Here is a 26,810-nt window from a genome sequence, read left to right on the forward strand (position 1 = left end):
AGCATCCCACTTTGGAGTAGCATTCCACTATGGAGCTGTATCCCACTGTGGAGCAGCATTCCATGGAGGAGCAGCATCCCACCATGGAGCAGCATTCCATGGAGGAGCAGCATCCCATGGTGGGATAGGTTCCCATGGTGGAGCAGCATTCCACCATGAAGCAGCATTCCATGGTGGAGCAGCATCCCCCCATGGAGCAGCATTCCATGGTGGAGCAGCATTCTACCATGAAGCAGCATTCCATGGTGGAGCAGCATCCCACCACGGAGCAGAATCCCATTTTGGAGTAGCATTCCACTATGGGGCTGTATCCAACCATGGAGCAGCATTCCATGGAGGAGCAACATCCCATAGTGGGATAGCATCCCATGGTGGAGCAGAATCTCACCAGGGAATGGCATTCCACCACAGGGGTGTATCCTGTCACGGAGCAGGATTCCATGGAGGAGCAGCAATGCACCATGAGGCTGTATCCCACCATGAAGCAGCATTCCATGGCGGAGCTGAATCCCACTTTGGAGTAGCATTCCACTATGGGGCTGCATCCCACCAAGAAGCAGCATTCCATGGAGAAGCAGCATTCCATGGAGGAGCAGTATCCCATGGAGGAGCAGCAAGCCACCGTGAGGCTGTATCCCACCGAGGGGCAGCATTCCATGGAGAAGCAGCATTCCATGGAAGAGCAGAATCCCATTTTGGAGTAGTATTCCACCATGGAGCTGTATCCCACCAAGGAGCAGCATTCCGTGGAGGAGCAGCAACCCACCATGGAGCGGAATCCCACCCTGAAGCAGCATCCCACCACTGAGCAGCATCCCAGCAACATTCCAGACCAGCCCCAAGGGAAGGAAGTGCTACCAGGAACTGGGAAAAGAGCAGGACCAAGCGAGGAGAGCAGAGGCACAGAGGTGTAGGAGAAAGGAAAGACCCGGAAAGAAGTGGTCGACTTTGATTTTCGGATTTCTGGCTCGCCCTGCACCCGGGCCGGCGCCTGCCCGGTGGCAGGAGGTATTTCAGGCACGTCTAAGGCATCTCAGGAGCTCTCTTTGCTTTCAGAATCGCCTCTGTTTCCTCCCTACGGCTTCTTCCACCAGCACGTGGTGCCGAACGCTGGAAAAGAAAAGTCTGGAGCGGATGAACGGAATTAAACTCTCATGCACTACCACTGAATGTCATCACAGGGCTAGGAAGCACCAAGCACGACACAGGAACCACTTTTACTTGCAGAACCAAAGCTAACCATAGAGAGAATGGTAAAAAGTGGGGTTTGCTGGGGACACAGAGCTGCTGGTGTCCCCTGACCCCCCTGCTACGCTACGGCCAGAAATGAAAAAGCACAAGACCAAACATTGAGTAACAGCACAGCCACCTAACCTGTCTGCTATATATCTGACAGCTTAAATCAAAAATATTAGCTTGGAAAGAAACCAACAATATCATTCCAAGAAGGTTATACACATCCTTAGCAGTTAACTTTGCTCAGCACAGCTCTGGTGCTTTAAATATGGAACAATCAAACAATTTTGTGAGCAGAAAAGTGACACAGATTTATTCTTTACATGGGTTTTTTTTTTGTTTGTTTTTTTTCGCTTTCTAGGCAACTCTACAGACTTCAGATCTTTTGCCTCGCAATGCAGATCATCTGATTCCCCCAAAGGTGGCCAGGTTCTTTAAACATGCACATCTCTGTAGCTTCCAGGCCGTGTTTTTTACTTATTTTTGTTTAAATTCTGCGGACCAGCAGGTCGTCCCCATTCCTAAAAACTCTACATCAGTGTTCAGGGTGGCCTGAGTGCCCGTCAGGCTCCTCCAGGGTTTACAGGATCACACAGAAGAACTTCTTCTCTCTAAAGGGGTTTTCTGAGGCCGGGACGGGGGTCAATAGCGGGTCCTCCTTGGCGTGGGCTTCGCAGTACGCCATCAGGTCTGCTGCTGCTTTGGACACCTGAAAAAGGAGGAGCCCTGGGTTAGGGACAGGCTGTGCTGGGGACATCCCACCTGGAGAGGTGCCACCAGGCTGGCAGCATCCCTGGGCAGGGAACATCAGATCTGAGATGAGAACCTGATTAACAAATACAGCAGCGCGTCCCTGCTGGGGCTGGTTCTGGGCTGGTTCTTCACCTCTGGGCTCTGAGCTGCTCTGTCTGCCTGTATTCCCATTCCCAGCCTTCCCAGCCTTCCCCCATTCCCATCCTTCACCTGGCAAGGACTGACTTCAGCATCCCTGCTGGCTCTCCCACGCATGCCTTGGCAGGAACATCCACAGCAGCATTTCCTGCCCTCACCCACCAGCCTCGCTCTTTATTCCAGACATGGCAGCGGCTCCCGAGCCACCAGAGCTCATCCCAGCCCTGGAGCACTTCTCTCCCTGGATTTAAGCTCTTAGCAAGGAGCTGAGATGCCATGGGGACAGTCACTCCTTCCCACCACCCCACAGGGCTCCAGGGGATGCTTCCAGCTGCCTCTCACCCCTGGGAGTGTCCCAGGCCAGGCTGGATGGGGCTTGGAGCAGCCTGGGATAGTGGAAGGTGTCCCTGACAGAGGGTTGGAACAAAAAGGGCTTTAAGGTCTCCTCCAGCCTAAACCATTCCCAGATTCTACATTCCCATCTCCCACTGCCTTCAGCCAGGCCCGTCAGGATCACTTAAAACAAGAGCATCCTCCACAAACACCACCTGGCTCCCCATCCCAGCTCCCTCCACGCGCTTTGGGCACCACCTCCCAGCCTTCCCAGAGGCAACTCCCAGGAATCCCTACCTTTATCCTGTCGATGTTGGCCTCCATCTTCAGCTGCTCCACCAGCTTGCGGGCCTGTGCTATGCTAGCAGTGTTGTTGCTAGCCATGGGCAGGCCAGGAGGGCTCCCGGGATGGGCTGCGGGCAGGAACACACCGGCATCAGCTGCTGGGCTGCTGCCAGCCCTGCCAGCCCCCAAAGCTGCACGTGTGGAGTGTCAGAGCCATCAGAACGAGGGGCTGAGGATGGCAGATGCCAGCCCAGGGCAGGGACACGCTGCCACTGCTGTCCCCAGAGCTGGGACGCCGCTTGGGTGGCACTGGGAGTGTGCAGAGCCCGGCCTGCAGCAGCAGGAGCCCAGCTGAGCTGTGCTTTGCTCTTCTCTGTTCCACGACAGCAACAAAAACCAGGGAACAGGATTTCTGTGCCAGACTCATTCCCTGCCCATCCTCCAGCCCCTGGCGGTGCCCAGTGTGTGTCCAGCGTCCCTCGGCCTCCCTGGCTTTGTCCCTGCTGCCAATTTGCACATTGAGATGCTAAACAGGATGCTGGAGTTTCCTGTTTCTGGAGATTTCTACCCCAGGCAGGCAGGGGATGCTCATTAAGGCCACTCCAGGCTGGATCCCGGATGTTTTTCCAGCACCTTCTACCAGCAGTGAGCTCTGGCAGAGGCAGCACAATCCCAGCATCCAGCTCCTGCAGCAGCAAAGGTTTTCCAGCAGTGCTCCTGCCTCACTGGGACTGCCTGCCAGCTCCAAAATGGGTTTTTCATGGGATTATATATATATACACACATATATTAAAAAAAAATTATATTCTATATTCTATATTTTATATTACATATTATATATTATATTTATATATTATATTATATATTAGACGTTATTACATATTATATTAGAAATATTATATAATATATAATATACAATATTATATATAATATATAAGATAAAATATATATTATATATTATATAATATATTATATATAATCTATAAGATAATATATATAATATATTATATAATACATTATATATAAAATATATAATATATTATACATAAAATATAAAATATAACATATAATATTATACTATACTATATATTACAATTATATATTATATATAATATAATCTAGATATACTATAGATTATTATATATTATATATTTTATATATATAATGAATTTTTACGGGATTTATATGGGATCCCATATAAATCTATGGGATTTATAGAAGGAATCAGCCTGGCCCTGGTGCCTGTGCTTGGAGAAGGAGTCACGCCAGGGCCAGCCGGGTTTGAGGATGAGGAGGGGAGCACAAGGAGGGGTTGTTTTTTACCAGAAGCCGATCTCTCCGGTGATCTGTGCCTCTAAGGGAAGTTCTGCTCCTCTTGGTCCTTCACTGCCTTTAAATAAAGAGAACAGAAAATGAAACTCAGCTCCACGGGACCATCATTTGTGGCATCACCAGGGACCCTGGTGATGCCGGGTGTCACATCCCCAGGTTCCTTCCGTGTGTCCCCACGCCCCGTGCCGTGCAAGCCCAGCCCCCAGTGACATTTTTTGTTTGCATTCAGCGAGGTTTTCAGCACAGGAAGAGGTTTCAGTCAGTGGGCAAGTGGCCCAGGGCTGCTGGCAGCCCCGAGCAGGCTGGAGGGTGCACAGGGCATGGACTGAGCAGTCTGGTGCACAGAGCTCGTGCTGGGGTGGAAGGAGCATCTCCTGGGGAGTGCTGCCAAAATGCTCCAGCCCAGCTCCTGGCTGGACCTGCTCCCCCAGGGCCGTGGCTGGAGGTTCAGCTCAGCCCGTGCATTGTTTATCTCATCTCTCCCCTCGTTTTTTGGTGGCTGGAGAAGGGTTTGTGCAGCAGAGCACAGCCCTCTTTCGATTTCCCACTTCTTTAGGTTTCCTTAATCTGGGGCTCTTAGCACTGGCGACTGAATGGTCTACAAAGGATTCTGAAATGAATCTTTTGCTTCATGTGGCACCATTTGTGTTGGGGAAGTTTTTTGTCTTTCACAAACAGAATGAGACTACTGACAGAAGTTCCTTGGAATTTTAGTACAACATCAGCCTCAGTGTCTCAACAACACATGGTTGAGACAATAGAAAGATAGCAAAAGCTCACGTCCTACCAGCAGCTGCCAAAGATTTCTTCGTTACAGAACATTTTAAAAACTTTTTAGCCAATAGCATATTGCTAAAGTTACAAACAAATGTTCTAACCAATCACTAAAGGTACATGTACTTCACACAATACTTACTTATGTGCCTTCTATTAACAATACACACTACACCATTATTATGCTTAAAACCTTCTACTATCTTATTAAACATATTTTTTCTACAAGTCTATCTTAACCAAACCTAAAACTCAAACTATTGTTTCCTGTCCTTATTTACTGTACTTACTATACTATTGTAGCTTTTTCCTACCTTCAAACTTTCCAACTAATTTGAATTTCTCTGCTCTTCCTGTTTCTAAAACCTACTTTCCCAACTTTCTACAACTCTTCTTACCTCTACTGTTTCCCACACCACAGAATGTTCCATGGTCCTGGCACAGCAGCAGGTTCAACCACGATTGGGTTGGGTGCCACAGAGACTTTCCTAAGGCAGCAAATGGCATCCCTGGAAGGGTTCCAAAAATGTGTGGATGTGGCACTTGGGGATGTGGGTTAGTGGTGGGATTGGCAGTGATGAGGACTCAGTCTTGGAGGGCTTTTCTAACCTAAAGGGTTCTGTGTTGTGTCCTTTCATACAAAGTCTCAAGCTGCGCCAAGGGAAATTCAGGTTGGATATCAGGAAAAGGTTTTTTCCAGAAAGAGTGATAAAGTTCTGGAATGGCTGCCCAGGGAGGTGGTGCAGTCACCATCCCTGGTGTGTTTAACAAAGCCTGGATGTGGCACTGGGGGCCAGGGTTGAGTTGAGCTCTTGGGGCTGGGCTGGACTCAATGATCCTGAAGGTCTCTCCGAACCCAGGGATTCTGGGATTCTGTGAAAGGGTCTGCTCCAGCGGCAGGGAATCACTTCAGGGACTTCCATGTTTAGGATCCATGGGAGCAGGGAGGATGCTGAGAGCATCTGTATGGCTGTTACAGCCCTGATCCTTTAAATAATTCCGTATACCCAACCCTGCTGCCACCCTCCTGAAAGGAAACCCTCCCTTGCTCTTACTACAGCCAGCCCTAGGGACACTAAAATGGCGAAAACAGCCCCAAAAATAAGGTGAGGGAAGGGTGGGACCCTCTAGAGAGGAGCACAGGCCTGTTGGGACAATGCTGGGGACTTTGAGAGGAGCCTCCCAGGAGCCACCACACCCTGGGCCACACTCAGACACTCTGCAGGTGCTTCAAGTAGAAACATTTTGGGGCCAGTGATGGTTTTTAGAGCATTTCCACCCCTGGGGAAACCTGGGGCGTTGCCTCCACCACAAACAACAAAAAAAGCAGCAGGTGACACTTCAAAGTGAGCTGGTGAATGTCCCACCCTGGAAAACAGCCCTGGTGGGGCTGCTCCAGCACAAAAGCAGCTCCTGAATCCCAGAGAGAGGAGACCCCACCGTGCCCCTGGGAAGGTGTGGAACCCCAGAATTCCATGAGTTTTTTGTTTGGATTGGATTTATCATAGAGAGATGGAATGGGATGGGTTGGAAGGGAACTTAAATCCCATCCAGTGCCACCCCTGCCATGGCAGGGACACCTTCCACTATCCCAAGCTGCTCCAAGCCCTGTCCAGCCTGGCCTTGGACACTTCCAGGGATCCAGGGGCAGCCCCAGCTGCTCTGGGCACCCTGTGCCTCCCCACCCTCATAATCCTTCCCAAAATCCCATCCAACCCTGCCATTCCCTGTGTCCTCTCCTTTGTCCAAAGTCCCTCTGCAGCTTTTTGTGCCCCTTTGAACAAACCCAGCCCTTTCCACACACAGCAAATAACCCCCAGCCCCTCTGCACGGCAGACAAACACCAGAACAACCGGCAAGATCCCGAGCTGCAATTACAGTGCAGAGCCCAAAAGAGACACTGTCCATGTCCTGGCCGTGTAAAACATCATTAGCATGGAAATAATGAGGAAGGACTCATTAACCTCTGGGCTCCAAGGCAGGAATCCCATTATCCAGGCACACACGTGCCATTAGGTGAGGGAAATAAGGCACTGACTGAATTCTCTTGGGACTGCCATAAAACTCCTTTCATTGCAGGCAAAGCTCAGCACAACAGCAGTGGGTGTGAGAGCAGCCCTGTGATAATGGGAAGACCAGGAAATAATTTAAAAAAAAACCAAAAAACCCCAAAAAACGCCCAAAAAACCCTAAAACTAAAACAAAACCTAAAAATATAAATATAAAACTAAATATAGAACCAAATATAGAACTAAATATAGAACTAAATATAAAAATAAATATAAATATAATAAAGGAAACAAAAATATAAATATAGATATGAAAATATAAAAATATATCGTTTTCTATCTATAATATAGTATATAGAACAATATAAAATATAAAAATTATAAGATATATTTTATATGAAAAATAGAAAATAAAAATATCAATAAAAATTAGAAATCCAAAAGGATTTTGCTGCCTAAGGCCAGGAGCTGAGCTCTGTGGAGGGGACCTGGAGATTAATTGGGATAATGCTGGCACAGCTCCTGAGTGACCTGTATCCAAGTGCTGCCATCACTGCACCACGCTGGGAATTCCCAGATTCCCCAAATGGGGTCAGGCATTCTCTCTGCATCCCCCACATCTCCAGTCCTGCCTCTGGAAGTTCCCATTCCCGTGCTGGCCCAGGGAGGGAGGTCACTGCTGGAAAATAAACGCCCCTCTACATGCCATGCTCAAATATTTTGGCATTTTTCCTTGGATCTGAAGACACTTTCCAGGGTGTTGCTTGCTTGACTGCAGTGAGTAAAGAGGAGCTGGGGGTTGGAGGAGAGGAGGATGCTCCAGAGCTTGGCTTGGCTGGAATCTCCTCCCTGGGAGGCTGGGGAGAGCCTGGCACACAGGAAGGTGTCCCTCCATGGCAGGGCTGGTACAAGATGGGCTTTAAGGTCCCTTCCAACCCAAACCATTCTGGGATTCCATGAAAAATGCTGGCGATAAACGCCCGGACACAAAAATTCTGCTGCTGGTTTTTGCTAGTTGGTCCCTAAGCTCCAAAAAACACCTCGTTTGTGTTGCTCTCTGCTGAATGAAGAGCCTTGGGTACATTTGAATGACATTTTTTTTCTGTCACCAGCAGCACCCGGCCAGAACGGGCACCAAAAATTGGGATTTAGGTGGGCAAACAGAGTGGCACATCCCTGATCCCTGGTGCAGCTGTGCCAGCTCATTCCAGCTTTCCCAAAAATTTCCCTAAGAATGCCCAAATATTGGAGAATTCAGGGCTGCCCAAACACCAGGGAATAAGGATACTGGGGGCTAAGAAAGCTCATGCAGAGGAAAATACAGATTCCCGGATATTTGGGAAATAAAAATGCACAAATACGTGGGAACAAGGATTCCAAATTTTGAGGAATAAGAACGTCCAAATACTGAAGGATAAGGATGCCCAAACATCAGGGAATAAGGATGCCCAAATACTGGAAAATAAAATGCAAATTCTGAGGATGTCCAAATACTGGGGAACATGGACACCCAGACCCTGGGGAATTCAGGAATTCAGGGATACCCAAACACTGAGGAATAAGGATGCCCATATAAAGAAAAAAAATATTCCCAGATACTTGGGGAACAAAAATTCCCAAATATTGGGGAATAAGGATGTCCAAATTTTGGGGAATGAGGATGCCCAAATACCAGGGAATAAGGATGTCCAAATCCTGAGGAATCTTCACCTCCTATCTGTGATGTGGAGCAGCTTGATGAGCTGAGACTGGGGTTTAAAGAGCTCTGAGCTGAAAGCCACCATTGCTCTGGGCCAAGCAGCCCTCCTCCATCCCAGCCAGTCCCACCCTCCTGGATTCCTGGATGCATTTCCACACCAAATGGCACATCCAACCCAAAGCAGCCACTGCAAAAGGAGCATTTCTGGATGCTGAGCCCTCCTGCTAAGCTGCCATCCCATTCCTGCCTCCCAGCCCGGGCTCCTGTGGGGCTCTGGCACCCCAGAGCTGCCAGCTCTGCTTGCAGGAATAATTAAGATTCATTTGCCAGCTCCTCGTCAGCAGCAGCTGCTGCCTGCTTTGCACAGAGCTGGGAGGCTGTGGAGCAGAGAGGATACTGGAATTTGGGTGCCTGCTGCTGGATCCATCCCCAGCTCCAGCTCCAAACCCATGGAATCAGAGCTGAACCATCTCCAGAAGTTTTTTCTCCTCTTTTAGTTGGGTTTTAGCTCAAGGTCTGCGTGGGTGGAGATTGGAATTTTCCTAAATGTTTAGAAAAATGGCATTTTCCCATCCCTGGAAGTGTCCAAGGCCAGGCTGGATGGAGCTTGGAGCAACCTGGGATAGCAGAAGGTGTCCCTGCCCATGGCAGAGGATGGAAAAAGATGAGCTTTAAGATCCCTTCCAACCCAAACCATTCCATAATTTATGGTGGAATGACCTTAGAGGGCTTTTCCATCCTGGATGCTTCCATGGTTGGTTCAGTTTTCCAGACTTTTTTCACCTCCCAGTGAGGTTTTTCTCTGCTTTCCATAAAACCCATCCCTCCCCTCTGAAGCAACAGGAAAAGCAGGAATGAAACAGAAAGTGCTGACATGGGCCAGGCTGAAACCTCTCCCTTCCCTCACTGCAAAGACCGAAAGCAGCATCACCCACCCCGAAACCAGCTCCTTTCTGGGGTGAAAGCAGCAGCCTCCCTGCTCCTTGCTTGCAAAAAAAGTCACATTTTCCATCCCTGATGCACCAGCATTTTCCACTCAGCTATAGCAAAGGGGGTGAATCCCACTGGGACAGCCAGGATTTTGGGGAGAGCAGGGACCAGGGTTGTTCCTGTCAGGCAGGCATCACCCAGGGGGGGTTTGGTCCAGAAAAGGGGGGATTTTTGCAAAGAAAAGGGGTTTTTTGGACAGAAAAAGGGCCTTTGGTCCAGAAATGGTTCCAGGCTGGGTATTGTAATGGAGAAATTTGTCCCAAATCTCATTCACTTTGGGATTTCTCCCTGTCCCTCTGTTTCCCAAGAGCTGAGCCCAGCCCAGCTCACTGCATCCCCACTGAGACAAGCAGGATCTCCCAAAAATTGCTTTTTCCTCCCCAAAACCAGCCAGGATGCACATCCAGAAGGGATAACTGGGAAGAGGGTCACTGTCTGGCTGGGGCGTGGGAATCCCTCGTGAGGGGCTGGATGCCTTTGCCAGGCATCTTGTGGCTTTTGCTAAAAGACATGGCTAAAAATAGGTAGCTCAGCTGAAAAAAAAAAAATTGCTAAATATATCCAGAAAAGTATAAAAATACAACAGGCAAAGTAGAAAATAGCAGAGCCACGTTTTCCAGGGGGTGGGAGATGGGATAGTCCCACTGATCCCAACAGGAGTTGGGTGGAAAAGGAGTCTCAATACACCCAAATTCCATATGTTTCACCCTTTCCTTAAGGAAAGAGAATGGTCTGAGCTCGATTAGTTCCATGGGGCAAAGAAAACCTTAATCCTGAGTGCTGGTTCCAGCCCCAGCTCCCAGCTCCTCTCCACAGGGATTTTATTCCCTTCCCCAGCCATTTTTTATCCTGGATGTCCAATCTGGTGTTTAAATCCCTGGGAAGCAGCTTGCAGGTCAGAGACGTGCTGGCAGATAAATAAATAAATAAATTAAAAGACAAGGGAGTGGAAAAAAACGAGCCTGTTTCCATGGAAACAGCTTCCTTATCCCTTTGGCAGCATCCCATCCCTCCTGCCAAACCCAAACGGGAGAGGTGGGATGAGCACCTGGCTCAGCCCCAGTTACTGATCCCAGAATTGTTTGGGATGGAAAGGACCTTAAAGCTCATCCAGTTCCACCCCTGCCATGGCAGGGACACCTTCCACTGTCCCAGCTTGCTCCAACCTGGCCTTGGACACTTCCAGAGATCCAGGGGCAGCCACAGCTTCTCTGGCACCCTGTGCCAGGGTCTCCCCACCCTCCCATTAAAAAATTCTTCCTTATATCTGAGCCTGAATCAACCCTCTTTAGGATTAAAACCCTTTTTGCTCCCTCCAGGCCCTATAAAAATCTGTCCTCCTTTAGAAGGTTCCTTCAGGCCCTGCAAGGGGCTCTGAGCTTTCCTTGGATCTTTCCCTTCTCCAGGTGAACACCCCCAGCCCATCCTTGGCCATTTCCCAGGATGGGAATTATCCCATTGGGCAAAAGCCCGTTTTGCTCTTCCCTGGTTTTGCTTTAAAGGAAGAGCTCAGCACTGGGGTTGGCTGTGTCAGAGATGGGATGTGCCCTTCACTCACCTGCTGCCAAGCCCAGCTGGAGTCAGGAGGCTCCAGCCTGACATTCCTGGTGTGTCCCCTTTCCCTGGAGCAGTGTCTGCCCCGTGGGCATCACCTGCAGAGCAACCTCAGCTGCTTTTGTTTTCTCTCAGGCCCCTAAGGGCTCGAGCTGAAGCAAACAGGAACCAACCTCGACTTCCTTTTTTTTGTTTTTTAGGGGTTTTTGTGGTTTTTTTTTTTTTTAACAAAATATTGTTCAGGTGAAGGATCAGCAGCTCTGGTTCCTCCTGCCATTGTTCCTACAAGGTTTTGGCTCTCTCCGTCCCAGTGCCACAAGGAGGGAGCACAGACCTGCTCCAGGGTGGGAAAAAAGGGTCCAGAATCATGGGAATGCCACTAGGGAATGCACTGGTAGCTGGGCAAACCCCCAGGCTGCTCTAAGGCTGTTATTTGGGGGAAAATCCTGGGAAAAAGTGTCGGTGCACAAGGGATAATCCCAGTGGTGGGAGCGGATCAGGCTCTGGGTGTTCCCTCACCTTGGCCAAATACTGGGGAATAAGGATGCCCAGATTCTGAGGAATAAGATGGAATAACATGCCCAAATACCAGGGAACAAGGATGCCCAAATACTGAGCAATGCCCAGCTACTGGGGAATTCAAAGATGCCCAAATGCCAAGGAATACAAATGCCCACACAGAGGGGAAATAAGGAATTCCCAGATTCCAGGGGAATAATGATGCCCAAAGACTGAGGAACAAGGATGCCCATAAAGAGGGAATAAAGAATTCCCACCTACTTGGGAATAAAAATGCCCAGATACTGAGGAATAAGGATGTCCAAATACTGGGGAATTCAGGGCTGCTAAAATCCTCAGAAATAAGGATGTCCAGATATTGAGGAATAAGGATGCCCAAATACTGGAAAATAAAATGCAAATTCTGAGGATGTCCAAATACTGGGGAACATGGACACCCAGATCCTGGGGAATTCAGGGATACCCAAACACTGAGGAATAAGGATGCCCATATAAAGGAAAAAATTATTCCCAGATACCTGGGGAGCAAAAATTCCCAAATTCTGAGGAATAAGGATGTCCAAATACCAGGGAATAAGAGTGCCCAAATATTGGGGAATTCAGGGCTGCCCAAATATCAGAGAATAAGGATGCCCAGATACTGAGGGATAAGAAAACCCATACAGAGGGAATTACAGATTCCCAGATATTTGGGAAATACAAATGCCCAAATACGTGGAAACAAGGATGTCCAAATTTTGAGGAATAAGAATGCCCAGATACTGAGGAATAAGGATGTGCAAATATCAGGGAATAAGGATGCCCAAATAGTGGGAAATAAGAATGTCCAAATACTGGAGAGCAAGGTTGACCAAATACCAGGGAATAAGGATGTCCAAATACCAGGGAATAAGGATGCCTAAATACCAGGGATTAAGGATGCCCAGATAATAGAAAATAAAGATGCCCAGATACTGAAGAATAAGGATGTCCAAATCCTGAGGAATAACAATGCCCAAATCCTGGGGAGTAAGGATGTCCAATCCTGGGGAATAAGGATGTCCAATCCTGGGGAATAAGGATGTCCAATCCTGGGGAATAAGGATGTCCAATCCTGGGGAATAAGGATGTCCAATCCTGGGGAATTAGGATGCCCAAATACCAGGGAATAAGGACGCCCAGGTAGTGGAAAATAAAGATGCCCAGATACTGATAAATTAGGATGTCCAAATTTTGGGGAATAAAGATGTCCAAATCCTGGGGAATAAGGATGGCCAGATATGGGGAGCAGGGCTGGCATCTCCTCCTGCTGTGACTCAGAAGGGAAGGGGCCTGGGCTGTCACCTGCTGTGCCACCCCAGCAGGACAGATCAGGGCACACATCCTGTCACGCCATCTCCAGCCCCAGCCCCCTGCTCTCAGCCCTGCCAGGCTGCACTTCAGCGAAAATTAAAATGCCTTAAGGGTTAATGGGCTTTTTTTTTTTTTTTTTTTTTGGGGGGGGGTGGGTTTTTAATGTTCAATAAAATGTTAAACAGCACCCAGAGGTCACCAGGAGATTGGAGGCTGCTGCAGCACAGGAGTGGAGGAGAGGAGAACACACAGCTTGGGAAATTCCCCAAAATCCGTGGATGGATCAGAGTACCTGCAGCACACAGATCACAGAATCCCAGACTGCTCTGGGTTGGAAGAAACCTTCAAGCTCATCCCATTCCAATCCCCTTCCATTATCCCAGGCTCATCCAGCCTGACACTGAACACTTCCAGGGACTGGGAATCCACATCTTCCCTGGGCATTCTGTGCCAGGGCCTCACCACCCTCCCAGTCAGGAATTTCTTCCTTATCAGCTCATCCAGCTCTGAACTCCTGACCCTTAATTAAGGGAAGCAGCCAAGAGCTATTATTTCATGTTAATTAACATATCCAGCCATGGGGTTCAGTTTTTTTAACGTCCTGCTCTAAAGTATTGGCCAGAGTGAAGATAAGGATCTTGATGGGAAGATGGGAAATGAGAACTGAAAGGGAAGATGGGAAATGAGGATTGAAAGGGAAGGGAAGATGGGAAATGAGGATTGAAAGGGAAGGGAAGATGAAGGCAGAGCTGCAAATGGAGTTGTTTCTCCCAGCATCACATTTCCAAGAGGATTTGGCTGTGTCAACACCACATTTCCAAGAGGATTTGGAAAGGGACAAATCCACCCTGGAATGGGTGGAAAAGAGGGGAAAAAAAAGGAAAAAAGAGAGGGGGGAAAAAGAAAAGAGGAAAAGGAGAGGAAAAAAGGGTAGAAAAGGAGGAGGAGAAAAGAGAAATCAAAAGAGGAAAAACAAGGGAAAAAAAAAGGGGTGAAAAGAAGGAAAAAAATTCCCCTGTGCATTCTGTATTTCCACAATCCATAACTTTGGAAGGGAATTTACTGTGGCACGCATTCCTGCAAATCACCCCAAATTCAAGGCTGGGGAATGGTTTGACTCCACGATCTCAGGGATTTTCTCCAACCTAAATGATTCCATGGTTTCCCAATCCCTGCTCATTGGCCTGGGGACACAGCCACCCCGGGGAACTGGGACAAAAAACCTTGCCTTGATTTGTTTAAAATTATTTTAGGGGCACCCTCCACGTGACCACAGGAAATGGGAAGGAAAATGTGGATTTTGCCATGGCTCGTGCCAGGCTGCTGAGCCCACCCCTCTGCAAATCAGTTTTCAGCTCAAATAAACCCCAAATCCCTTCTTTATTTTTTTTTTTTTTTTGGCTAGAGCCTCATAATTTTCCCCCAAAAAACCCCCTCCTGCAGCAGGCAGAGCCTTGGGCTGCAGAAACCCTCGGGATGAGAAATCATCCTCCGATGATTCCACCCTGATCAAACCTTTATTAGAATTTTATTTTAAGTAACACTCACAGGGAGCCCAATGACCCTTTCCAGCCTCTGGGAATCACCCAACAAGTTACACCAGCAGAGAAACAACCCCGTTAAGCAGCCCCATTAATTTGAGCCCCCCCCCAGGAATTACCTGAGACTGCTTTAATTAGGTATCCACCGTGCAAAAGAATTAATTAATTGGTGATAAGCACCTGAACCACATTACTCATAAGGCTCTATTTCAAGCTTCAAATACAGCAAACAGGTCAGAGCCCAGCTGAGAGTGTAGACAGAATTCCCAGGACTGCTGCCTGGTATTTCTCTTCCCATCCTTGTCGTGGAAGGAATCCACCGTGCAATTTTTTTTTTAATTTTTTTTTTTTAATTAATTTTTCTTCCATCCGTGGAAGTGCCCAAGTCCAGGTTGGACAGGGTTTGGAGCAACCTGGGATAGTGGGAATTGTCCCTGGCCATGGCAGGGGGTGGGACTGGGTGACTTCGAGGTCTCCTCCAACCCAAACCCAAATTCAGGGATTCCATTTCTGATCCAGGTTTTTCACAGCATCCAGAGCTGGTGCCTCCAGAGCTGCTCCAATAATGGCTGCACCACGTGGAGATGGGAGTTCTGGGATAGTTTTGGGGGATTTGGTGTGTTTTAGGTGTGGGTTGGGGGGTAAAACCCCGTTCTCTTGGGGCTGTGAGGGTTTGGCATCCCTGAGAGAGGCGAGCAGTGAGTGAAGCATCAGCTGAGGGCCACAGCACAATGGGCAGGTGGAGGGTCCACATGGAACAGGGGAGGGTTCAGCACCTTTCTGAGGGGGGAAAAGAAGGAAAAGGAGAGGGGAAAAGGGTATAAAAGGAAAGGGGGAAAAGGAGAAATAAAAAGAGGAAAAAGAGAGGAAAAAAAGGAGGGGGAAAAAAAGGAAAAAGAAAAATCCCCTGTGCATTCTGTATTTCCACAATCCTTAATTTTGAAAAGGAATTTACTGTGGCTTGTGCTGGCTCTGACATCTCACAGCCTGGCAAAGCTGAGGCTGTGAGAGGGGTTCTGCAAGCTGAGGGGAATGAGGGCAGGAATGCAGGCAGGGATGGAGAAAGAGGGGTAGACAGGGATACAGGGATGTGGGCAGGGATGCAGGCAAGGATGCAGAAAGTGATGCAGGCAGGCATGTGGACAAGATCTGGACATGGATGTGAGCAGGATGTGGTCAGGGATGCTGTCTTAGGAAATGGGACTAAACTGACTCTGGCAGTGGGTTGTTTTCTTTTTTGTACTATTGCATTTGTATTTTTAAATTTCCCTAATAAAGAACTGTTATTCCTATTCCCATATCTTTGCCCGAGAGCCCCTTAATTTCAAAATTATAACAATTCATAGGGAGGGGTTTTACATTTTCCATTTCAGGGGAGGATCCTGCCTTCCTTAGCACACACCTGGCTTTCCAAACCCAGAGTGCTGCACACAGGGACGTGTGTGGGGATCTGGGCAGGGCTGCAGGAACTGATGCAGGCAGGGATGTGAGCAGGGATGCACACAGGGACGTGTGTGGGGATCTGGACAGGGCTGCAGGAACTGATGCAGGCAGGGATGGGAGCAGGGATGCACACAGGGGCGTGTGTGGGGATCTGGGCAGGGCTGGCAGATCTCAAACCAGGTTATTTGGGCGGGCTGGCAGAAGTAGGTTGTGGGTGCTGCTGCTCTGACCCATATTATCCCAATTAAATTTAACTCCCTGCCCCGCTGCTGCCTCTCTCTCCCCTGTGCCCTGCTGCATTCCAGGCTAAAGTAGGCCCTGCTTTTGGAGGCTTTTGGGTTTACACCTGGGCCCTGCCCAGGAACCAGGAGAGGAGGGCACGGCCAGCGTGGCAGAACTGGGGCAGGGACATGGAGGCAGCAGCAGCAGATGGGAGTTCTGGGATAGTTTTGGGGGATTTGGTGTGTTTTAGGTGTGGGTTGGGGGGGTAAAACCCCGTTCTCTTGGGGCTGTGAGGGTTTGGCATCCCTGAGAGAGGCGAGCAGTGAGTGAAGCATCAGCTGAGGGCCACAGCACAATGGGCAGGTGGAGGGTCCACATGGAACAGGGGAGATTTCTGAGAGGGGAAAAAAGCGGAAAAGGAGAGGAAAAATGGGTATAAAAGGAGGGGGGGGGAGAGAGAAATAAAAAGAGGAAAAATAGAGAAAAAAAAAGGGGGGGGGCACATGCTCAGCAGCTTCCCTTTGCTCCAGGCCTGCCCCACCTACATTTTCCCAGACCAGGCTGCTCCTGCAAAACAACAAAAAATTGGCTTTTCCCTCCCCAGCTGCTCCCTCAGAGCTTTTCCCACCCCATTCCCTGGCCTGTCTCCATCCTCGCCCACCCTCATCTCTCACTGACCCCCACACAGAGCACCCCACCTTCCCCAGAGAGCCCTAAATCCTGGAGCCAGCCCCCAAAACCCTGGCAGAGCATCCCTTCCTGCTGAGTCCAGGGTGCTGCTCTCCCCAGCTGTGGATGACACAAGCTCAGCACACACCAGGATTTTTTCCTTTTGCAAGGAGTTGTATCTCTGTTAGCTGACATAACTCCCAAAGGGTAATTTTTGGGGGATGTCTGCTAGTACACTTTTATTCCCCCCCCCCTTTTTATTTTTTTCCCTCTGTCCAGCTTACTGGTTTTCTGTCCCATTTTTCAAGATCTTATCTATTCATCCGCTGCCTCTGTTTCTCACTTTTCTCTAACAACCTAAATACCACTTTTCTTTCAACTACACACACACAAATTAAAAAAAAAAACCTTCTTTTTTTCACACTACTTTTCAATAAAATACCCCTCCCTCCAAGGAAATATAGTCAAGCTTAAAATACACAATCTACATGACACATACTTTCACTCATCTACATTCACTCACTTTTATTTCTCATTCCCCAGGGTCCAACACCTTTCCCTGCCCACCTGCTACTGGGAAACCTCTGTTTCAGTGGGTTTTTGTATTTTTCCTGGGCTGTGAAGTCACTGGAAGCAGCTGCTCTTTGGGGGCTCTCAGTTCCAGGCAGGATGTGGGAGCAGCGTGGATTCCAAACCAGCCTAACTTTTACATCATTTAATAGCAACACTTACACAGGGTTTAGATTTTTAGGCTTAAAAAATAATAATCATTGCCTCCCTTATTTGCTGCTTATACCTCTCCTTAAGCCTGGCTCGCTGCATTAAAATAATCTTTTCATTCCCTTTATTCCCCGTTTTTATTCACAATGTGGAGGGAGGAAGGAGGAGGGAGAGTTTCCCCCAGCACTGGCATTAAGTGGGGAGTGAGGGAAGCACCAGAGGCAGATACAAATCCTGAGCAAGGATGTGAGGCTGAGCAATTCTATTAAATCAGCTGATAAATAATGCAAGGGATTTTGATGGGGCCAACCCTGCCAGCGCCACACAAACACCACCACGTCTCCAGGATATTAAAAATCCAAAGGGTGCAGCAAGAATTGAACCCAAAGCCTTTCCCAACACCTAAAGCTGCCCCAGGGTCACACTGGAGCTCAGTCCCCAGCAAGGTCCTTGCCCCTTCCCAAGGTTCTACATGAATTCGTGGAATCCACCAAGCCTGGTCAATGTTCAGGGTTTCCCAAGGTGGGAACCTCTGCTTGGGCCCTTTCCAGCAGGATCAGAGCTGCTCCAGCAGCAGCCACAGGCCTGGAGGTTAATTAGAAATTAGAAGAGGTTCAGGCAGGTTGTGATGGCTGGTCCCCAACAAAGGACCCCAAACTGCTGCAGAACCAGAGAGGGGGCAGGAAATCCCTGAGAAGGAACCTGGAGCATGGAGAAGACCCAGCCATGTTCCTGCAGGACATCCTGGGGACACCTGGACCCACCCACATGGCCTCACACCACAGCCACGGGCACAGCTCTGACCTGCCCTGACTGATGGGTGAGAGCAAAGGGATGGATTCCCAATCTCCCATCCATCCCTGCCCTCTGGCAGTGGGAGCCATTCCCTGTGTCCTGTCCCTCCATCCCTTGTCCCCAGTCCCTCTCCAGCTCTCCTGGAGCCCCTTCAGGCCCTGCCAGGGGCTCTGAGCTCTCCCTGGAGCCTTCTCCTCTCCAGGTGAGCACCCCCAGCTCTCCCAGCCTGGCTCCAGCCCTGGAGCATCTCTGTGGCCTCCTCTGGACTCGAGCACTGAGAATTTTTCCCGTCCTCAGGAGGCTCAGACCAAGCCCTGCCTGTTTCTCCCAAGGTTTCTGTGCAGACACCACAATGACAAACCTCACAGGCAGAGCCACTGGCACTGTCCTGGAATCCCCTGGTGACAGTGGCACTGTGAGGACATTTTCCTGGCACCCCTGGCTCTCAACACCTTCCCAATCCTCCTTCCCTGCACCTGCTCCAAAGCAAAACCAACGAGGGATCAAATCAGTGCTGAGCATCTCACACCAGCTGACAGCTGCTGCTTTCTTACCCAAAACGACCCCAAAGCACAGCTCCTCCAAAGCCACGGCCCCTGCACAGGAACTCACGGCTTAGGGGAGGATTTTGAGACACCTGAAGCCTGAAGAATCCTTCCAGCATCCCTTCAGCACTCCCCTTAAGGGATCACACCCCGGGCTGTGCCTGTTGGACACCTGGCAGTGCTCCCTGTGCCATCCCAGGGGGATGCTGCAACAGCTTCAGCACTCCTGAACCTCATCCAGCTCCTGCCCTGTCCTCTGGGACACAGCCCAGATGGGAACAAGAGAGAAAGCACAGCTCCTCCACATCCCTGCAGGCTCTGCTGGCTGCACAGGGACACTCTGCCTGTCCCCAAGGAGCCACCACCGTGGTGGCTCTCCCTGGCTCGGCACCAGGTCCGTTCCTTGCTAAAGGAACCAGGGAAAACAAATTGTCGAAAGGGAATTGGCAAAAATTGCAGAGGGATTTCAGGCACTGGCACGCTCTGCCCGGGGTGGAGGGACTGAAAAGCCACACGGATGGTGGCACTTGGGGACACGGGTGGCAATGGCTGCACTTGAAGGTTTGAGAGGGCTTCTCCAACCTAAACAATTCCACCATTCTAAGCCTGAATTCCTGGCACGGCAGCACCGACAGCACCCGAACGTTAATGACCTTAATGACCGTAATTAGCACATGAACCCACCCGGGCAGTGTCACCCTTCTCCTGCAGGTGCCAGCCCTGGGAACAGCGGGGCTCTTCCTGCCCAGGCAGGTGCAGGAGGAGAGGGAGGATCCCCAGCACGGATTTACTCCGGGAATGTGCCAGAATTAGGGGGTGGTGGCACGGGGCAGCGATGTCCCCGGGGCAGCGATGTCCCCAGGGCAGCGATGTCCCCGTGTCCCCCTGCAGCTGCTGGCTCTGGCAGCTCAAGGCACAGGAAGAGCAGGAAGCAGCCAGGCTTTGGGGCTGGGGTTTATCCCCCTGGCCAGGGGATGCTGAGCAGCCCTGTGACCCCAGGAACACCGAGGAGCTTGCAGTGGGAATATCCCGTGCTCTGCCAAGGATTTTTTTCCCCTTTTTGGGAGATTTCATGTGACCCGGGAAGGAGCACAAATCCCTGAGGAGCTCCAAGGCAGCTCCTTCCCACACAGATCCCTCTTGCAGTGCCCATCCAGGGCCTTTCCAGGCAGGAAAGCTGTTCCTAGGGAGCACCACGGGATGGACAGAGACAACTTTCCTTCCCAAAGCCCTCGGGAGAGCAGAGAGGAAGATAAACCTGTTAAACTGAGCCAGCAGCTCAGCCAAAGGAGCTTATCCAGCAGCTCCTGGGAGCAGCACCCCTGGAAAAACCAACCTGCAGCTCAGCTGGCTTGGGAATCTGCAGGAGAGCAGCAGAGAGCTCCAACCAGGAGAGCTTCCCTTGGATAAACTAATTAACTCGGGCTCTAACGAGGATGATGATGACAGATAAGAGGAAGGAAACTGCTGAGTGAAAAGCCAGGAAAGGACGAGATAAGGTGAAAATTAATTGTGTTTGGGAGCATAAGCAGGTCCTGGTGCAGCTGCTTCCCAGGAATTATCCAGGGTGCCTCAGCTGCAAGGTGCTGATTTTTCAAGGCTTGGCCCAATGTCATTTCAGAAGGGATTTTTATTCCCACTGATCCTGGCGCTTGGACCATTCCCACAGGAAATGCAGGAGATGAGTGATTTTAGACTCCAGCCTCAGCACGGCTGCGTCCTCACCCATCCCAGATGGTCTCTGAGACCCCTTCCAACACAAGCCACCTTCCCTGATCCTGTAATTCTGTGATTCCCTGATCCCCTAATCCTGTGATTCCCCGATCCTGTCTTTTCCTGATCTGTCATTCCCTGATCTGTGATTCCCTGATCCGTGATTCCCTGAATCCTGTGATTCAGTGATTCCCTGACTGTGATTTCTGATCCTGCCATTCCCTGATCTGTGATTCCCTGCTCCTGTCATTCCCTGATTCCCTGCTCCTGACATTCCCTGATCCCATCATTCCCTGATTCCCTCACCCTGTCATTTCCTGATCCATGATTCCCTGATCTGTGATTCCCTGCATCTTGTGATTCAGTGATTCTCTTATCTGTGATTTCTGCTCCTGTCATTCCCTGATCCAGTCATTCCCTGATTCCCTGATCCTGCCATTCCCTGATTCCCTGACCCTGTCATTTCCTGATCCATGATTCCCTGATCTGTGATTCCCTGCATCTTGTGATTCAGTGATTCTCTTATCTGTGATTTCTGCTCCTGTCATTCCCTGATCCAGTCATTCCCTGATTCCCTGATCCTGCCATTCCCTGATTCCCTGCATTCCCTGATCTGTGATTCCCAGCTCCTGCCATTCCCTGATTCCCTGCTCCTGCCATTCCCTGCTCCTGTCATTCCCTGCTCTGTCATTCCCTGCTCCTGCATCCAGCCTCCTCCCTGCCCACCCAGCACCTCGATTCCCTGGCACATTCCCAATCAAAGGCACCATTAATTAACCACTGCCCTGATCCAACACCCACACCCCTCCAGCTCCATCCCAGCCACTCTGGAGCAAGCCTGGCGTCTCCCTGGAGCCAAACCCATCCAGCTGGATCCTGCCCTTCCCACTTCAGAGCTGCCTCTCCCCCAGCCCCAGCCCCTGTCCCTGTCCCTGTCCCTCCCCCTGTCCCTGTCCCTGTCCCTGCAGCCACCCCAAGCTTCCCACCAGCAGCAGGACCAGGAGGGATTTTGGGCCATTCCTGGTCATTCCTCCCAAGGATTTTGGGTGGACAAGGCCACTCCTGTGCTCTAAAGGGAGTGGATTTGGGGGGTTTGCACCATGCACGAGGCGCCCAGAAGGAAAAATGCACATGGAAAGCTGGGTTGGAAGTGAGCAGGGAATAAAACTGTGCGAGGACAGGCAAAAAAATCCCTTGCTCAGTGGAGCAGGATGCAGCCACATCCCTTTCCATGGAATGGGGTTTCATTTCCCACTGCCCTCATCCCTCCTCCCCACAAAGAGGCTGAGCCCAGAGAGGGAGAACAGCAAGAGAAGAGCCTGAAAAGCAAGAAAACCTGAAAATCCAACCTAATCCCTCAGCCCGTTCCTCTCTTCCGTGCTGGCTGTCACCACACACGGGCACATCCCACTTTTCCCATCCCGCTTTCCCATCCCGCTCCGGGCACAGCAGGGAGACCCTCGGGGAAGTCACGCTGAGAATTGATGCCACTCGAGCCTAAAATGCTGTTTTGCCAGGGTGAAGCCCTAAATCCCAGCCCCAAACGGGGCGATCCAGCGGGAGGGAGCAGCCCCCGATCCCGGGCGTGCCCGCCTGGAGCATCCCGGCGGGATGGGCGGGATGGAGCGGCACAGCCGCCCCTGGCAGCGCTTTTTGGGGACACGGGGGGCTCCAGCACCGTCTCTCCAGCCCTAATTACTATGGAAACAGCCAGCGCCGGCGCCTGGCTGTCCTCCTTCGGTGACTCACCGGGATTCAGGAGCCCCTGGAATTCCAGCGGGAGCATCCGCGGGGCTGCCAGGTGGGATGGCACTGCCCAACCCGGGAAAAATTGCATTTTTTTATTGCATTTTACACTTGGCATGGGGTGGCAAAGCAGCGGGCGGGATTGGGGATTAATAACAGTAATAATAATAGTAATAATATTAATAATATTTTTTAGAAAAATTAGAGCTTCTTCACCAGCTCGCAGCCATCAATCCATGGGAATCCCTCTAGGATTGCCTGCTCCTGGCCTTGAGCACCCCCATGCCATGAAGCAGCCTCAGTCATCATCTCCCCCAGATCCAAAATGTGCCCCACCAAGCCACCACCAGCTCGTGACTGCAAGGAGAAAACCCCACGAGATCCTTCAGGCTGGTGCACCATCCCCTGGGAGCAAGGCTGGCAGCTCCCAGGGAAGCTGGGAGAGGGGACCACAGGTCCTCCCAAGCTGGGAATTTCCCATTTTGGGGGCAGGGCTGCCTCCAGCCGTCATCCAGGTGATGCTGAGACTGCCAGGCTGCTGCTCCAGGTGAGCAGCCAGCAGCACATTGCATCAAGCAGCATCCCTGCCTCCTCCTGCAAGGCTGGAAATGCCTAAAAAAGCCCCAAAAACTGGTGCCAAGGAGCAGCTGGGGCCGTGCCCGGCCTTGTGGGGCCAGCACAGAAACTGGGGCGGGATGGAGCTGAGCCCCATCCCCGAATCCCACAGCACAGGGTGAGAAAAGCCCCATCAGAACCCCGGGAGCACCCCCAAACCCCCTCCCCGAGAAAGGCTTGGCCCCAGGGCTTTGCTGGCAATAATTAATTGAGTCATATTTCAATCCAGCCAGCGGCCATATGGTTGGAAAGAGGATTAAAATCGCATGCTCCAGTTGCATTCAGGGAAATCCAGTTATAAGGAAAAACCCCTAGTGCCTGGCTGCATCCTGCTGCCACCCATCCACACGGCCCCTTCCTTCTCCAGGAGTGAGGAGCACGGCATCCCTGGGGAGGAGATGGATCGGGAGCGATTCGGGAGGGCAGGGGGAGATGGGGAAAGAAATTAGAGCCCAGAGGCAGCAGCAGGAAGAGCAGAGGCAGATCCCTGCTGCTCCGAGCCGCTGCCCTTTGGGCACCGTGCTCTAAGTTCATTAGCAGCTCATTAGCGATTGATTAATGAGGGGGTATCGCTGTGCGTCAGGATTGTCCTTATATATAAATCGTTTTCCACCAAGGAGGCGAGAATCATGGAATCTCTGACATGGATGGGAAGGGTCCTTAAAGCCCATCCCATTCCACTCCCTGCCATCCACACCTTCCCAGGCTGCTCCAAGCCCTGTCCAGCCTGGCCTGGAACAATTCCAGGGATTTGGAGCAGCCCCAGCTGCTCTGGGCACCCCGTGCCAGGGCCTGCCCACCCTCCCAGCCAGGAATTTCCCCCAATTTCTATTCCTAATCTTCCCTGTGTCAGTTTTTTGCTGGATTCCCCCCTCCCGCTGGGGCAAGCCAGCCCTGGACCAGCTTTCCTTGAGCTCATCCCGGCGGTTTTCCCGGGAATCCTTCACCCAAAGAAAGCTCTGCTTTGGATAAAAAGCACGGATTTGGATAGAAAGGAGAGGGACACATCCCGCTGTAGGGATGGCAGGATGGACCAGCATGGACATCACCCCCAAATCCCTCCAGGCCAGGCTGGGGCTGATCCCAGCACAGGCTGCTGCGGGGATTTGGGGTTGGGAAAGTCTCCCCGTTCCTTCCTTCCTTCCTTCCTTCCCCTGATTAAAAAAAAAAAAAAAAACACCAAAATCAGGAAAGAAAGAACACTACGTCTCATTCATCCACGGAGAAAGCCTTGCCTGTGATGGCAAATCAGCTGATTAAGGAGGATCAAACCCTTTAAATCCAACCTTTGTTGGGAGCCTGAACTCCCCGCACAAAGCACCTTCCCCCGGCGGGGCGGGACCCCCGCGCCCCCATCGCCCCCCGAGACCGCGGGGTCCCCGTGGGCTGCGGCCATTGCGGGATTTGGGGGGATTTCCTGCCCATTTAGGAGCGGCTCGGTCCCCACGGGGGTCAGTGACAGCGGCTGGCGGGGGTGGGGACAGCCCTGCCCAGCGCCACCTGCGCCAGTGCGGGCGGGGCGGCCGCTGCCAGCGCTCCCAGTGATCCCAGTGATCCCAGTGCTCCCAGTGATCCCAGTGATCCCAGTGATCCCAGTGCTCCCAGTGCTCCCAGTGATCCCAGTGCTCCCAGCGCTCCCAGTGCTCCCAGTGATCCCAGTGCTCCCAGTGCTCCCAGTGATCCCAGTGCTCCCAGTGCTCCCAGTGATCCCAGCTCTCCCAGTGCCAGCCCTCCCAGTGCTCCCAGTGCCAGCTCTCCCAGCTCTCCCAGTGCCAGCCTTCCCAGTGTTCCCAGTGCTCCCAGTGCCAGCCTTCGCAGTGCTCCCAGCGCTCCCAGTGCCAGCCCTCCCAGTGCTCCCAGTGCCAACCCTCCCAGTGTTCCCAGTGCTCCCAGTGCCAGCCTTCCCAGTGCTCCCAGTGCCAGCCTTCCCAGTGCTCCCAGTGCCAGCCCTCCCAGTGTTCCCAGTGCTCCCAGTGCCAGCCCTCCCAGTGTTCCCAGTGCTCCCAGTGCCAGCCCTCCCAGTGTTCCCAGTGCTCCCAGTGCCAGCCCTCCCAGTGTTCCCAGTGCTCCCAGTGCCAGCCCTCCCAGTGTTCCCAGTGCTCCCAGTGCCAGCCCTCCCAGTGCTCCCAGTGCCCCCATTCCCCCCTGCCCGGCCGTACCTGGAAGCGGTGCCCCGTTCCCCGCGGGGCGGGCGGCGGCGGGACGGACAGACGGACAGAGGGATGGATGGAGGGACGGGCGGACGGACGCTGGGATGGAGGAAGGGATGGAGGAGGGAGGGCCTAAGGGATGCGGCCGCAGCAGCAGCAGCAGCAGGAGGAGGAGGAGGAGGATGGTGGTCAGCAGCAGCCCCGAGCGGCGAGTCCCCACCCAGCTTTGTCTGCGCTCATCCCGCTGCCTACAGGAAGCGGCTCAGCCCCGACTTCCTCCTCCTCCTCCTCCTCTCCTCCTCCTCCTGCTGCTGCTGCTCTGCGCTCGCCCGGCGTTTGCGGATCGCTTTTGCCCAGAGCCCGCTGCCTCCTGCCCTGCCCCTGCCCCTGCCCCTGTCCCTGTCCCTGCCCCTGTCCCTTTCCCTGTCCCTTAGATGGCCCCTTGTCCCTCGGCCACCCTGTGCACCCCACACACGCTCCGTGCCCACCCCACACCCCTCTGCACCCCCACAGTTCCCACACCAGCCCCATATCCCCCCCGACCCCCTCCTGCACCCAAACCTCTCCCTGCCCCTCCAACCCTTCCCAACTCCAATTGTTCCCATTTAGGGCACAGCTCAGTATTTTATATATTTTATATATTTTATATATTTTATATATTTTATATATTTTATATATTTTACTTTTTAAATATTATTTTTATATATTATATATTTTATACTTTTTTATTTTATATATTTTTTATATTTTATCTATTTTTTTCAGTCAATATCAGCCCAGTTTGGGGTATTTCAGGTGGAAGGTTTTGGAGGTATTCCTCCATCTGCCCCAGCCCCAGCTGTATTTCCTCATGGAAATCCATCCCTGGGAGGGTGTCAGGCCCTGGCACAGGGTGCCCAGAGCAGCTGGGGCTGCCCCAAATCCCTGGAATTGTTCCAGGGAAGATTGAACACTGGGGCTTGGAGCAGCCTGGGCTGGGGGAAGGTGTCCCTGCCATGGCAGGGGTGGGATGGGATTGGATTTAAAGCCCCTTCCAACCCAAACCACTCTGGAATTCCATGGTTTTATGAAAGGAAATTCCTGCGTCCCTCGGGCAGGGGGGGGAGCAGGGAGCACAGCAGAAGTGGGGAGGGGCACAACCCCCAAAACATCCCAAACCATCCCGAAACAGCCCCAAAAACATCCCAAAGCAGCCCAAAACATCCCAAAACAGCTCCAAACCAACCCCAAACAGCAAAAACCAGCCCAAACCAGCCCAAACCAGCCCAAACCAGCCGTGGCAGCGCCCACAGCAGCAGCACCGCGGGACGCAGGAAGGTTTTGGAGGTATTCCTCCATCTGCCCCAGCCCCAGCTGTATTTCCTCATGGAAATCCATCCCTGGGAGGGTGTCAGGCCCTGGCACAGGGTGCCCAGAGCAGCTGGGGCTGCCCCAAATCCCTGGAATTGTTCCAGGGAAGATTGAACACTGGGGCTTGGAGCAGCCTGGGCTGGGGGAAGGTGTCCCTGCCATGGCAGGGGTGGGATGGGATTGGATTTAAAGCCCCTTCCAACCCAAACCACTCTGGAATTCCATGGTTTTATGAAAGGAAATTCCTGCGTCCCTCGGGCAGGGGGGGGAGCAGGGAGCACAGCAGAAGTGGGGAGGGGCACAACCCCCAAAACATCCCAAACCATCCCGAAACAGCCCCAAAAACA

At 51.5% G+C, this 26,810-nt stretch overlaps 1 protein-coding gene across 2 annotated transcripts; it reads right to left on the reverse strand.

Annotated features, from left to right (window-relative positions):
* Positions 1 to 1,600: 1,600 nt before the first annotated feature.
* GNG2 (G protein subunit gamma 2) lies at positions 1,601 to 25,240 on the reverse strand. 2 transcript variants are annotated; one of them, XM_041410078.1, is made up of 4 exons: positions 25,123 to 25,240; positions 4,069 to 4,135; positions 2,758 to 2,873; positions 1,601 to 1,945 (listed from the first exon to the last, which is right to left on the reverse strand). In XM_041410078.1, exons 3-4 carry the CDS (start codon positions 2,842 to 2,844, stop codon positions 1,817 to 1,819), a joined length of 216 nt encoding a protein of 71 aa, XP_041266012.1. In that variant the 5' UTR covers positions 2,845 to 2,873; positions 4,069 to 4,135; positions 25,123 to 25,240; the 3' UTR covers positions 1,601 to 1,816. The 2 variants fall into 2 exon arrangements, with proteins under 2 accessions (XP_041266012.1, XP_041266021.1); XM_041410087.1 differs by lacking the exon at positions 25,123 to 25,240 and adding an exon at positions 11,108 to 11,149.
* Between the last annotated feature and the right edge of the window lie 1,570 nt (positions 25,241 to 26,810).

Source organism: Onychostruthus taczanowskii, unplaced genomic scaffold, assembly GCF_017590055.1.
Source record: "Onychostruthus taczanowskii isolate IOZ18803 unplaced genomic scaffold, ASM1759005v1 scaffold100, whole genome shotgun sequence".
NCBI classification, from domain to species: Eukaryota; Metazoa; Chordata; class Aves; order Passeriformes; family Passeridae; genus Onychostruthus; species Onychostruthus taczanowskii.